This window comes from Mustela nivalis, assembly GCF_964662115.1.
Source record: "Mustela nivalis genome assembly, chromosome: 3".
Lineage (NCBI taxonomy): Eukaryota > Metazoa > Chordata > Mammalia > Carnivora > Mustelidae > Mustela > Mustela nivalis.
Genome location: NC_139022.1, coordinates 61,397,769 through 61,413,075, shown reverse-complemented (window position 1 = coordinate 61,413,075; position 15,307 = coordinate 61,397,769). Strand labels below are relative to the sequence as shown.

Here is a 15,307-nt window from a genome sequence, read left to right as displayed (position 1 = left end):
GACAGTATATAAGTTGAGTCTTGCTTTTTTTAATCCAGTGTGATAATCCCTGTCCTTTAGTTGGAATTCTTAATCCATTTACAGTTGATGAAATTATTCATGTGGTTGTGTTTAAATCTGCCATTTTGCTACCTTTTTATTTGTCCATTTTGTTTTTGTTTCTGTCTCTTTCTAATGCTGGCTTTGGGGTTAATTGGGTATTTTTTAAGTATTTCATTTTATTTTCTTTACTAGTTTTTTAGCTGTCTTTTAAATTAAATTTTTATTGATTACTCTAGGGTTAATAATATGTATCCTTAACTTATTAAAATCTTTTTATTGTAAATATTATGCCATTTAATATTTTATACCTGACCCTTCTGGCTTCTCACTGGACACTTAACATTTCCCCTTCTCAGTTCACAGGTATAATTTAATTCCTCTTATCCACCCTCTATTTTTTGTGCTCTTGTATTTTTTATTTTTATATATGTTAAAAACACATATCTTACTTTTAAATAGCTTTAATATACAGTGTTTTAAGGAAATTTTAAGCAGAATAAAGAGAATAAACTTATTTTTAACAACTTATTAGTTATTTCTAGTATTCTTCCTATCCTATGGATCTGAGTTTCTATCTGGTATAATTTCCCTCCAGGCTAAAGAACCTCCTAGTAGTATCTTGAAGTGCACATCTGCTTGAAATTAGTTCTCTCGGCTTTTATACATTTGAGAAGATCTTTATCTCATTTTTGAGGGATATTTTCTTCGGATATAGAATTCTGAGTTGGTAATATTTCTCTTGCAGTGCTTTAAAAATGTTGTTCTGCCATCTTCTGGCCCCCATTGTTGTGATAAAAACTTAGTGTTCTTTGTATTATTTTTGTCCTGTTTTTAGGCTTTCAAAAGACTTTGTCTTTGGTTTTCAGCAGTTCTACTGTAATGTAGCTAGATATGATTTTCTTTGTATTTATTGTTTTTGGAGTTTGATGACGTTTTTGGATCTGGTAAATAGTGTTTTCACCAAACTTAATAAAATTTTAACTTTTGTGTCTTCAAATATTTTTTCTGCTTTATTTTCAGAGTCTTTTGGGGCTCCTATGATATAAGTGTTAGACATTCTGATATTGTTCCATAAAATTCTGATGCTGTATTCATTTTCTTCAGTCTTCCCCCCCACCCAGTTTCTCAAATTGGTAATTGCTAGTGATCTGTCAAGTTCATGGACTGTTTTCTTCTGCCATCTCTGATCTATTATTAAGTCCATTCCATGAGTTTTTTATTTTAATTATTGAAGCTTTCAGTCCTAGAATTTCCATTCCCCCCCACCCCCAATTTCATTCCTTTTTTTTTGTAGTTTCAGTTTCTCTGTTGAGAGTCTCATCTGTTCATGTATTCTCCTTTGTTGTTCAAAACATTTTCCTTTATTTAAGACATATTTCAAATAGTAGCTCTGAAGTTTTTATGAAATGCAATATCTGGGCCAAGTTAAAGTCAGTTTCTAATGACTTATTTTTTCTTATGGGTCACATTTCTTGTTTTGTTGAATGCCTAGTAATGTTTTAATTATTGAATAGTGTTGATACATTGTAGAGATGCTGATTAAAAAAAAAAATTCTTTGTAGAGTGGTGTTTGTTTTAGTAGTTTAGTTACTGGCTGATGGCCCTGTATATGTTTGCTGGGGACTATCTGTGGAAAGCTCAAGTTTTTCTCAGGCTTCTCTAACTTAGCACAATTCTGCCCCCAGATTCTTTTTGCTCTATGGGTTTTGTTAGGGCTTGTTTTTAAATTTTGTTAATGTGGTCTAGAGTTGGTTTTATTCTAGGATGTGCTTTTTCCCTTAAAGTGAAGTCTTTCAAGCTTTTCAAATTGATGTGCAGAGTTTCATAGTTTTCTTTCTTCAAGTTGGGTTAGACTGGCAATGTTTCCCTATCCTGCTTGACCTCTAGTAATTCTACTCCATATTAACCTTATTACAGCCACTCTTAGGTAAGCCTTATGTAGTTATGCCCAGCATTGGTTAAGGACTCTCAGGTAACCCTATACAAATTTATGTGGTCCCCACTCTGCACAGTTCTGTCCTCTCCAGTGTCTTGTGTCTGCCATCAGCCCTGCTCGGCTAGGACTCTATCTCAGCATAATAAAATTAGAAAGTATTCCCAAGGCAGAGAAGCAGACAAATGTAAGCTCATGTTATTGCTCGTTTATCCAGTAACTGAAAATAGTTGCATCATTTTGTCTAGGTAATAGTTGCTTATGAGAAGAAAAGTTTGGTATCAGTTACTGTGTCATATTGGAAGTAGAAGTCTCTCACAGCATTTTTATGTGTTGAAGTGAACTTTAGAGGTAACTTGAAAGGGAAAATTACTTTTTAGTTTCTTCTACAACTAAATAGTGAGCATATGGTATGTATGAACTGACCATTTCTCTCTCATCTTCCTGCCTCTCACCTCTAGTCTTCCATTCACTGCTGTCTTGTCTATTCCCAAGAGAGACAAGGTGGGAAGGGGGAACAGAAGAAAGAAAGACCTTACTTGGGTCATGCATCATAGGTTGTGATCTTGCACCTATCAATTGGAAAATTAAATGTGGCTTTTGAAATGGCACTACACAGAAGTAGGAACACATACAGGGCTTTCTGTGTTAGTATTTTATGACACTGCTCATACATTGAAGGGTAAGCAAACAGGGTGTATCAGGGAAAGGGGCTGTTGAAAACATCTTGAAAAGTTGTCCTCTGTTAGTGACTACTCTCCAGATTCTGGTGAGAAAATGCTGTATCTAAGCATGTAACTTAGCAGAAGCATTGTGATAAATAGGAAAGATTTTCTTTGAGTGTGTCTGTTGAGGAGGAGTGGGATAATGTTTTGTCAGATCAGAGCTGTACAGAAAAATCACTGTTTTTGTTCTAAATTCTAGTTGTTTTCTTTCCTTTTTAATATTAATCTTTTAAAAAATAAAGTCTCTTTTTGATGGCAGAGGATTGCTTATTGGGGAAATAATTACTGTATTTGATAATTAGCCATCACTCAGAAATTTTATGAAGTTTCCATTTGGCAGTGATCTAGAAGATATAAAAGCTGTCTCATGCTTGAAGCTTTTAGCTCTGTTTAAGTATGTCTGGAAGGCCTCTGAAGAAGCATAATTCTTTATTGTTAAGGCCCAATTTGAATATAGCAAGTTGTTTTATTACCTAATTGAATATAGCAATCTTGCATCTGCCTAAAAAGCCTTGTTGAAATCAGGCCTATTCTTTTCAAGTTGTTTTGCCTTGTTGGTTTGAAAATACACTCCATTTCATTTCATCTTCTCAGAAAATGTAATGGTAGTTTCAAGGGATTAGAGTTGTGGGAAGTTTTCTTGTTTTAATTCGAGTTGCTCACCACATTGTTTGCCATAGCTTTCCTTTTTGTTGTGTTTTCTAAATTGAATCCCTCTGTTAATCGTTTTCTCTCTTGCCAGCACCTCTTGTGCATTTTCCTCTTAACTTTTCACCATATTCTCTCTATACATTGAATACTGAATTAACCCATCTGCTTTCTCTACTCTTTAAAATTTTTTTGACATTTATATTTTCCTTTTTGTAATTGTGGTAAAATACACATAACACACTTTTTCTTCTTGTAGACTTGGGCCGGTGAGCACTGCCAAAGGCATTTATGGAGACTGGTAGTACAACAAATTCTGCTGGGCATACTGAACTTCTCAGCCATACTCCATCCTTGCATCATCCTTCCCTGGTCCTCTGGTATGGCTTCTGTACTTTATTTTTGTCCTTAAGCCACCTATGCCTTCTGCACAACTGCCTTGGAGCAGATGGCCTTGATTCTTCCATCACAGAGAACATGGAGGCACTCTGTGTTCACATCCAAGCTTTTCATGCGCTTAAACATTTTTCTTCTCCGTCTTTACTTTCTGTCTCCCAGGCTCAGAGGAGAAGTGCCTCATTCCCATCAAGGTTAATCTGCCTACTGGAGTTTTTGTGACGTCTTCCTACTCCTCTGGGATGTTATTCCAGCATTTCATCTTGTCTACTCCTTTACCTCCACATTTTGTCATTCATTACTTTTCCTTCATGCTTAAGTTGTTTCCATCTTAAAGACGGACAAATAAGCAAAAAACAAAACAAAAGAACTTAACTCTTATCTGCACCATCTTTTCTTCTTCTTCTTCTTTTTTTTAAGATTTTATTTATTTATTTGACAGACAGAGATCACAAGTAGGCAGAGAGGCAGGCAGAGAGAGGAGGAAGCAGGCTCTCCACTGAGCAGAGAGCCCGATGCAGCACTTGATCTGAGGACCCTGAAACCATGACCTGAGCTGAAGGCGAGGCTTAACCCACTGAGCCACCCAGGTGCCCTGTGCCATCTTTTCTTTTAGTTTGACCTTGTGCTTTTTTTTTTTTTTTCTTGACTCTTCACTATGTACCTTGAAGGAATGGGCAGTAGCTCTTGCCTTCCCGTGTTAATTTTCCATTCTTCGGACTGTTGAAGTTAGGCTTTCATATCCACTATGTCCCCTGAAGGTGCTCTACAAAAAGTTACTGGTTCCCTGGTTGCCAAATCTGGTGACCTCTCCAGGCCTCATTTTCTGTGACTTTTCTAAGACGTTTAATGCTGACCACTTCCTTCATGAAACTTCTTTGTTTTCTGGGTACTACTTCCTGATTTTCCTACCTGTGGCACACTCCTTCTTATTCTTTTCTGCCCCTCTTCTTCTGCCCATGTCTTCAGCGCTAATGCTCTCTTTTACCTCCCTTTCAGTAGTGTCACTCATCTGCATGGTTTTCGTTTTGTATACCCAGGTGATTCTGAAATCTGAATCTTCTACGCAGATCCCTGTTTTGAATCCATATCCACATGACCTGATCCTCATAACAATCCTACAAAATAGTTCTGCTTTCCACATTTATAGGTGAGGAAATTGAAGTGAAGGGATGTTTGGTTATCTCTTTGAGGTCAAGCAGTCAGTTGCAGAGGCAGAATTTGAACTTCTTTCTAAAGTGAGGTCTTTAACTCTGTAAAATGCTGTTAATTAAACATCTCCACCTGGCTATCTGAGAGATGTATTAAATATGTCATGCCCCATAACGAATGCCATCCCTAAATCCGTTCTCATTATTCCTCCTCTTATACTCTCCCCTGCAACAAAACAAAACAAACAAACAAACAAAACCAAGAGAGAGAATTTGAAAACTATATTCTCAATCTCAATGAATGGCATTCTTTCTTCCAGTTATCCAAGCCAGAATGTGTGTCAGGAATTGACGTAGACTTCCCTCTGTCGTTCCATCTTCAGACCTGTCTGGCCCAAGGAAGCCTCAGTTCCTGGGTATTCTCCCTTTTTAACAGGACTTATAATCATTCCCTCCTTTTCACTTCTTCTGCTGTCATAGTTGAGAACTTCATATTGATCTGGATTGCCATTATAGTGACAATCTAACTCATTGCTTCCCATATTACCTGAGCTAAATAATAGAGGTTTTTAATTTTTTTAAAATTTTTAATCTGTTGCAGAAGTTTTATAGCATTTAAAAATATGAATTATTGGGAAAAAAAGAAAAAAAATATGAATTATTGAAAGCTGAAGTGAAAAATGTAAGTGAACTATAAGCTCCATTTTTAAAATAATTAAATTTGATAGCCATAAAATAATTGACAAACTGCTATGAAAGTTTTTAAATACTAATCGTCCACATATATCCTGTCACAGACAGATAACAGTTTGTAGATTGACACTGATCCACAGACAACATTGAGGAGCACTGGTTCATGGTATCTGAGGAAGAGAAATGTCTTTAGTTGTCTCAGATTACCAGATGGGCTTATTTATTTAAAATGGAAACATGTCAGTTAGGATGTTCTTTGCTTCTGGCTTATAGATAGCGTGTATATATGGATTAAGAGGTTTTAGAAAATTTCCTGTTTCTGTAGGATACCTTCTTTTAATATAAGTAAATCCATTAGAGCAAGGAGTAATCATGTTCCATTACAGTTTAATGCTAAAATCAAAGTGTATCAATTTAGGAGTCCAAAGAAAAAAAATTTTTTTAAGGTTTTATTTATTTATTTGACAGAGAGAGACACAGCAAGAGAGGGAACACAAGCAGGTGGAATGGGAGAGGGGGAGGCAGGCTTCTTGCAGAGCAGGGAGCCGGATACAGGGAGCCCAACGCAGGGCTCCATCCCAGGACCCTGAGATCATGACCTGAGCCAAAGGCAGATGCTTAACCCAATGAGCCACCCAGGTGCCCCCAAGGCAAAATTTTCTTAAATAGGTTGGAAGAATAGTCTTCATGGGTTACCTATAACAAGAATGATTTCCCCTGGTTTCATATATTTAATTTGATATTGTACGCATATACAAAAATTTCCCTTTAATGTGCAATAAATTATAGCAGATGAGTCAATATATTCTACTTCTGAAAGATTAAAATTCTACATAGCTATTAATCTGAATAGGTGATAAATAACAAAAGTAGGGTATTTGGATTTGTTAGACAAATGACTAAACCCTTATCACAAGATTTGTAGTAAATGAACTACAGACAGGTGATGCTTAAATGGTCAGATGGTAGAACACTACTTGCCTTTAAAAAAAGGCACTGCTGAGGAATCAAAACACACAAAACCAAAGTTCCAAGGGGTTGTGAATTCAAGAGTGGGTGTGCTCTAAGTTAACTAAAGTTATACCTAGAGTTAGTTTAGAAATTGATTAAATAAAAAAAGCCATACTGTGCCAACCTCCTTTTTGTCTACATTAGGTCTGACACAGAACAAAACAATATGGGCAAATGCTAAGAGAACATAATTTTCCTATATGAGGTTAAAAAAAAAAAAAGTCAGAAAAAGCCTTTCAGATATTTTAAAAAAGTGAATTAAGCAATTAAGCTTCAGCACTGTACCAGGACTAAAAGATACACAGAAAATTTCTGACCCTTAGGAGTTCATTAAGAGTTAAATTCTTTTTAAGTTCAGTTACAGCAATATTTGCTCTGTTAAAGAAGTAAACGACCTCCAAACACAGTTAACCATCAAAAAACAAAGCACAACAAAAAACCCCAACACTTTGTTATGAGAAGTAGAAGTTCTGTCAGATGTGTAGTTGATGAAATGCCTAAAGCAGGATTTTATAGTCACTCTTCTTCCATTTGTAGGTCATTCACAGGAGGTGGGAAAATGGCAGCTTGCTAAACCCACCCCTAGAGTGTGACCAAACGTTTTATTCAAAGAAAACTTTATAAAGTAGTAGCATGGCTTGTATGGAAGTTCAGGATAGAGAGGAGGTAGGAAAATGTAACCTCGTTGGGTTCTCTGTGCTCCCCAAAGCAGAAAGGGGTGACATGTAGGGAAAAGAAAGTTTCTTTTTTAAATGTAATTTTTTAAAAAGGAGAAACAAAAAGAAAATAACTTTTCTTAATTTTTCTTAATTTATATCGTAGCAACTGAACCTGAGTTATGGCATAACATGTTCACCTGGTAGTCTGGGATGGAAAGGAGAAATGGTGACATTGCTGGCAAGGGGAACAGGGAGAACAGGCACGTGGAGGATAGTTTGAAACAGCAATGTGTTGTTCTCAAAAGAGGAAGCAGTTTGAAGCAGCGAGTACAGCCAGGAGTGAAGTGTCTAATGCTGGCTGGGATGTGACTGTAGAGAAGGCTGAAACCGGTGCTTCTCAAGCGGATGTGCACATGAATCACCTGAGAATTTGCTAAAATTCCGTCTCAGGAAGGGGGCTTGAGAGTCTGCTCTTCCCTAAAGTTGCAAGGTGATGCTGATGCACTGGTCCACAGACCACACTTGGCTCAAGACTCAATTTTGTCCTAATATTTACTGATACTTTGTTTCATGGATTATGAGTTACCCCTGTTCAGTGTTTGTTGGATATTGCAAAATACATGGCATTTCTGTTAAGGTAGATATTTAGATATTAAATAATTTTATATGTTTTGTTCTGATGATGGTAAAATAATACTCTTAGCAACTTCATTGCCAAGGGCAAATAAATAATTTAGGTATAAACTCTTATTTTTATTGAATTAGCTGAATAAGATGATGCAGTATAATAATGGGAATAATCTAAAATTTGGAATTAGATTTTTAGACCTGGACTTCAGTATCAGTTGTGTGTTGAAACAACTATGACTTAATGAAGCTAAATTAACCCATTTCTCTTTTTTGTTTTCTCATGTCTGAAATAGTTATACTTGCCATTTTGTAGAATTGTTGTGAGAGTTAGAAATGATAATGTATGAAGTACCTAGCAGAGAAAGATTAATGGAGGTTTCAATCACCAAATTTTGAGATCCCTTGAAGCTAAATTTCTACTATTCTTAAATAAAGAATATTGGGTGATCTTATCTTAGGAATGATTGATCTGTATATGATTTAACCCTTTTTACTTTTTGTGTCTTGTGTTCTCATTTTTGCCAAGTAATGTTCTTTGTAGTTTATAAGAGCTCTCCTTAACTCAAGATCCACTTATTCTCATGGTATATAATATGGTTTTACAGAGGAAAATATGTTGTGTTTCTGAATGCTCTGGAAGCATGAAATAATAGGTTGGATTGTAGTTGTATCTGGTTTTTAGAGTTCTTCCTTCTTATTTTTAAATGATTTCTTGATTATGAAAATTTTGTATATAATTTGCCACTTTTGGTTTGTTGTGAAATAGAAACATCCCCCTTACAGAGGCAAAAAATAGCCCAGCCTCTTGCTTAACTATCATTCGAGCCTATAAATTAGATACAACAGTTTGTGTTCCTCTGTAGGGAGAATCTTAGTGAAGACTCAGCGAAGAGACCCACAAGTGCCTTAGAAGTAGGATTGAGGCCTTTTAGGCAGGAATTCTGGTGGTTCTGGTGACCAAACCCCAGTTCTCCAGAAGGGGGACATAGAACATGGGTGGGCACATCTCTGATCTGTGAGGACAGGCACAGCAGTTCTAAAGCCAGGGCCTCGATGGGCCTTTAAAGCTCAAGACAAGGGCCCAGGTTGTTAGACAGGAGTGTATTAAGGAAATTAGTATTTAGTCTTCACTGCCTTTTTTTGATACTAGCTCATTTATTTAGCTTTCTTGTTTCATGACTATGGTATACTTTTATTTATGCTTGAGTTTTTAATGGATGACACAAGGAAATTATAAGCACCTTATAATTATAAGCACCTTCAGTAGCTCTGAGATGGAAATAAGTCTTAGTGATAAAAAAAAGTTCTTAGATTAAATGTGGTTTTGATAGTAGGCATTTTATTAAAATTTTTTTTTTCTAATTCTGTGCCTTGTCCTTATGTTTTGGTTGTTTAGATCTGCTTCAGCTCCCCAGGAATATGATTGAAAACAGCATGTTTGAGGAAGAACCAGATGTGGTAGATTTAGCCAAAGAGCCCTGTTTGCATCCTCTAGAGCCTGATGAGGTGGAATATGAGCCCCGGGGTTCACGACTGCTGGTGCGGGGTCTTGGTGAGCATGAGATGGATGAGGATGAAGAGGATTATGAGTCATCTGCGAAACTGCTGGGCATGTCCTTCATGAACAGAAGCTCAGGCCTTCGGAACAGTGCAGCTGGCTATAGGCCGAGCCCAGATGGGACTTGTTCCGTACCGTCTGCAAGGACCATGGTGGTCTGTGTTTTTCTTATTGTGGTTGCTGTTTCTATAATCATGGTGATTTATCTACTGCCCAGATGTACCTTTACCAAAGAAGGCTGCCATAAAAAAAACCAATCAATGAGACTAATTCAGCCACTTGCGACAAATGGAAAGGTGTTTCCGTGGGCACAAGTCAGGCTTCCCACCACCATTATGCCACTACGCTATGAACTTAACCTACACCCAAATCTCACCTCGATGACATTCAAGGGTTCTGTGACAATTTCACTTCAGGCTCTTCAGGCCACGTGGAATATCGTTCTTCACAGTACAGGCCATAATATTTCGAGAGTGACCTTTATGTCAGCAGTTTCAAGCCAAGAAAAACAAGTTGAGGTCTTGGAATACCCATTTCATGAACAAATTGCCATTGTTGCCCCTGAAACCCTTCTCGAAGGACACAATTATACCTTGAAGATAGAGTATTCAGCGAATATATCTAGTTCTTACTATGGGTTTTATGGAATCTCCTACACAGATGAAAGTAATGAGAAAAAGTATGTAGTCTTCCTAAATGATTCTACTTCTTTGCTCTGTGATGACTTACATAATATGGATTCCTTTGCCCGTACCAAGAGACATTAACTGGAATTTTTTTTTTTTTTTTTTTGGAGGTTATGTGCAAAATAGTAGAATGGTGATTTGGAAGAATATACTATTTCTGTCTTAGTCAAAGTCATTAGCAACTATGTCATGGAGGGACTTAGGCAGGTGGGTGGGAAGAAATGGATGAAGATTATATCAATTATAGTCTCTAGCACAAAATCTTAAGTTATTTTGAGCTTTTAATGCTGGTGAATCTAGTTTTCAGTCACCTCACGGGATCTCGGTGGATGCAAAAAAGAATTTTTATTTTTTTTAAGACCTATTTTCCTAACGTGCAGAGCTTTTAGGAGGTGCTTAGTGAGATGGAGAAAGAGGGCAGGAAGAACATTTGTATGCTTACATATATCATTTTTAGTGTCCTTGATATTTGCTGTTCATTAAAAAAGTCACTTGATTTGGATTTCTGATGGAATTTTTTAAAAAATCTAGGAGAGACTTAATTTGGTTTTTAAAAAAGGTGATTCAAAACATAAAAGTACTCAGCCCCCTATTTAGACTGTTATTTTTCACTTGAATCTTAGTATTCATAGTATATATGAATATGGAAAGATGCAGTATACACTGCATACAGGTTATTCTTAAGTAGCAATAATGTCATTTCTCTTAATGTACATGAAATCTTATTAGAGCTGTTTAATTTGATTGGCACATTCTCTCATATTACTTTGTAAGCCAGTTTTTGAATTACTGATGCTAGCCGTTTGGCAAATGTATGTTGGTATATTGAGAAAAATAGAACAGCAATGAACATTTAAAATCTATCTTAAAAAAAAAAAATAAAATAAAATCTATCTTAAGGAAATGGTTTGAACCTTCTTAAATGATGAAAGACAAAGCAAGATCTCTATACCTATGCAGAAAAGTAATTTTTTTCTTTGCCTTTATCTTTAAAAAAAAAAAAAAAAAGGCATTCTGGAGCTTGTGTGAGATCTGATGTTAAAAACAAATTTATGATTTGTCAGATGTGGGGATGGGTATTGCCAGAGGTGAATGTGACCCACGATAGGTTCATACCCATTTCCTTTGTGGGTCAATGTTTCTTTTCTTTTTACTTTCACTCTGATCTAAAACTAGAATTTTACCTGTTCAAATGTCTCTATTAACAAAGAAAACTGAACTGTAATATAGTAAACAGGATTCCCCCCCCAAAAGGGCAAATTTGTAATTATGGCAGCTCATGGCTTCTTGCCTTTATTTCTCCCTTTATAATCATCATCTCTAGGAACTACAGGATATACATAAAAACAATACAAACAAACCTGGAAGACAAATCCTGTGGTCATCTCTTCTAATCAGATTATTGCCCTTGGAGTCCCTTGGGCCAACTACTATCTAATGGAAGGAATAAATGTATGGCAGAGAAAGGTGATTTGGGGTATGGTCACTTGTTGATTCTTGCCATGGGCTAGATCAAGTTGTGGAAAATGCTAGAAAAATAGAGAAGACAATTCCTTAAAAATAAGAAATAGAATATTATTTTAAAAAGTGTTTTTAAATATATTAAAACAAGTTAGTATGTGAAATACTGCTGTTAAAAAAGTATATAAATCTGTTAACCTGCCTACTTCAGTAAAATGAATGCCCCACATGGTTGTATATCTTGATGGAAAGTAAGAGTTGAGAAGATTATTTACCTTTCAAGGTATCTGAGAACTGTAATTCAAAGCAATATTTTTGGTTTCTCTCCAACTTTTAATTTTGCATGATTCTATTAGAGAAATTTTTTGCATGCCCCCTCCAAAGTGCAGTAAGAATAACTACTTAAACAACTAGATAAAATAATTAAGGGATACATTCCTTATTGATGGGAAAACCAGATTATATGTAAATGTCAAACATATATTTTGGTCAGGGAACTTTACCGATATCATCTAAGATGTAGACATCAATGACCCTAAGATGTAGGGTCATTGAACTTGGAGTTCACTCTAGAAGGTGTTGATGATATACTTAAGGTTCTAGATAATAAACTGATACTAAAAGAACTAGTAAACAAATTTAGGATGGGGATGTGTTTTATTTCTTTGTCCTTCAGTTTTTCAGTCCTTTTTCTTGAACTCTTCAAGCATCCTCTTAACTGGTCTCCTGGCCTCCAAACTTGCCACTTTATCCCCTACTCTTCTCTTGTCACCATCTTACACACAGTTTCCAGGCACATATTTCTAGAAATACACATTTAACCATGTTGATCTTTGGTTTAAGATTCTTTAGCACTTCCTCTTTTCTAATAGGATTCAGTTCAAGATTTCAACAGATCTGGCCCTTGTTTTATCTCTATCCCTCACCTGCCATAACGAACTTCATGTGACTCTCCTGAATTCCAGTGATAATAATAATATTTACTGAGAACCAAAGTGCTAGAAACTTTTCCAAGCACTTTCTGTGTTTAGTCTTTGATCTTTTCAAACCCACCAAGAGGTGGATATTAATATTTCATTCATTTTACAGGTAATGAGGCAGAGGCACATAAAGCAACTCATCTAACATCGGCTAGCAAGTAGCAGAGGGGGACCTCAATGTCATTTTCACTAGAAGCTCTGTTCTTAACCACTGTGATGTATTGGCTCCCTAGTTCACACCACCTTTTCATTTACCCATTGTTACTCCCAGTGGTTAGAATTCTGTTGCATGACCCCCAGCTAATTCATAATTGTCTTCAGCACTTCAGGTAATGCTCAAAGTGCAGCTAATATTTCTGAAAGCAAAGGAAATCACTAATGAAAGCATAAGCTTCAGGGTGTTCAACATAGATAGGATAGATTATAAGTATCCTCAAGCAGCAACCTTCTCAAAGCGACTTTTATGTAAAAGTTATTATTGCATCCCTTTGAACAGTAATTTAAAATTTTCTTTGTCTCAGAACATTATAATCCAATTTTTATCTAATAAAGCAGTGGTCTAAGTAGACTATATGCATGTTACGGATATTATTAAACTTTATCCCCTGGTCCCTTGTGGCCCTGTTCCATAGTTTTCTGTTAAGTAGGTAAGAATTTGGTAGTGAAGTGAAGAAATTGAGTATTAGCAACATAATATGTTTAAATTGTTTCCTGTATGTTGATTGCTATCTTTTGTGCAGTTTACTCAATAGAAACAATTATTTGGGCAAATTTTTATGGGAACAAAAGCACGATAATTATAAGTGTGAATGAAGAGTTATGACTATCTAGCATTGGTAATAAACATCTATGTTGGACTTTGTGCCAGACAAGTAGTTTTTATTTTGAATAGACTTAATAGATTCTAACAAAACCCCTAACTGTTTGGCAGTCCTAAGTTAATGAATAAGGAAACCGAGGAGTATGTTACTGATTTGCCTAAAGTCACATGCAGGGTTTCGTCTTCTTACTCTAAATCCCACACTCTTTTCTGTATGTCTTTTCGAAGTGGAAACTAAGCCATAAGCAAGTGAGGCCATCATGTCCAGAGGCACGGTGATTGTACATGTGCCATATTGGCTTGTACCTAAAATATGTGCAACAGGGCCATACTTGCCCTGCTTACTCTATGGCCATATTGGGATGATTTCCCAATTGCAGATCTCTTTTATTCCTCCGTTTTAATTGAAAATCTGATTTTCTCTTCTTTTTCTTTTTATGCTCTTCTCCCAACTTTTAACTGAGGACTTTCGTATGATTTTAAGTCTCATGTGTTGTTGCTGTGCTGTAGGAAAGGGAGGAAATATTTTTTTTTCACTTCTGAAGTTTGTGAAGACCATCATACTACAGAGCGCCTAGGGGTTTTTTTGTTTGTTTTTTTTTTTTAGTCTTCATGAAAGTGTAAGTAGTAAGTTTAAGGTTTAGTGTTGTGAAGCCAGAGTCTGGGTAGATGATTGATGGCAATTAATGACCACCTTTCATACTGATGTCCTTCTGAAACCTTTTTAAGACCTCAGTAGCCCATTGTAGGCTACCTTTGTGGCTTTATCTCCAGCCATCCTGGACAGCCACCTCCAGTCCCTGAGTATCCATCACTCTGTCTTGTGCTTCCCACTCTTTCTGCAGTGTCCTTTCTTACCTTTTCCACCTTTTGAAATATTCCTCATTTTTTAAGACTGTTGAAATTTTGTCACCAGTTTCCATACGGTATTTCAACCGCTACTCAGAATTTGTTTCCTATCCTTTCTTTCCACTGCTTTATTTTCATTATTAATGACATAGTTTACAGCCTGACAGGGGTCTGTTCATCATATAACCTGTGCCTCTCCCAGCTGATTGCAGATCCTTTAATGACTGGGATTTACCAGGTTTATCTTAGTGTCCCTAGTACTTGGCAAGATGCCTTCAAGAGTAGGTGCTCAATAACTGTGGATGAATTTACATTTGTTTTAGGTACTTTGCAGCAACTCAGTTTGAACCCCTGGCAGCAAGATCTGCTTTTCCTTGTTTTGATGAACCAGGATTTAAAGCCACATTTATCATCAGGATCATAAGGGATGAGCAATACACTGCTTTATCAAATATGCCTAAGGTACTGTTCTGTTCCTTAATGTAAAACCTTTGAGTGGATCTCTTTCTTTGTAATTAATACTTGAATTCCTCTTTGTGATAATGTTGAGAATGATTAAAATTATATACATTCTTATTCCTTCTTAAAATACCTAAGTAAAAGTTAAAATATACATTGAAATTAATCAAGAAGTCAGCCCAAGGAGCAGTTGAAGGAAGAGGAAGACCTGCTGGATGTGGAATGTGTGGGCAGGAAATGGAAGTGTGTGCCATATACTAAAGCTGTACAAATAATAATATTATATGAACTAGTACTAAAGATCACAGTGGTATTTTCTGAGATGTGTATTTGCTATTCTAAAAAGTGATACATGATAGTGTTGAATCATGACTGACCTTTGTGTTTTATTGGTTATTTGAAAAATCTCTATGGTAATGTGGAGGTTTAACAAGAGCGTGTACCTGTTTCTTAGATGTAAATTCTGTGTGGGAGACAGTGAGGATGAAACAAAGCAGAATTTCTTTTATGCTAAACAGAAGCTAGGGTTTTGGTTTTTTCCCTGACACGTGAGTGGCCATGTGGAACCCATGTGGTTAGTAGAGAGGAACAGCCGCATCTAACAGA

The 15,307-nt window shown here is 36.3% G+C and overlaps 1 protein-coding gene across 3 annotated transcripts in view; it reads left to right on the top strand.

The window, feature by feature from the left end:
- The window catches only part of LNPEP (leucyl and cystinyl aminopeptidase), a 105,828-nt gene that overhangs the window by 30,268 nt on the left and 60,253 nt on the right, over nucleotides 1–15,307 (top strand). For 2 of the 3 annotated variants that reach the window (XM_082723853.1, XM_082723854.1), the window contains exons 2-3: nucleotides 9,285–10,125; nucleotides 14,566–14,704. In XM_082723853.1, the coding sequence (XP_082579979.1) occupies nucleotides 9,285–10,125; nucleotides 14,566–14,704 (980 nt within the window). Of the gene's footprint in view, nucleotides 1–5,496; nucleotides 5,578–9,284; nucleotides 10,126–14,565; nucleotides 14,705–15,307 lie in introns of all 3 variants that reach the window. The other variant, XM_082723855.1, reaches the window with a different exon arrangement.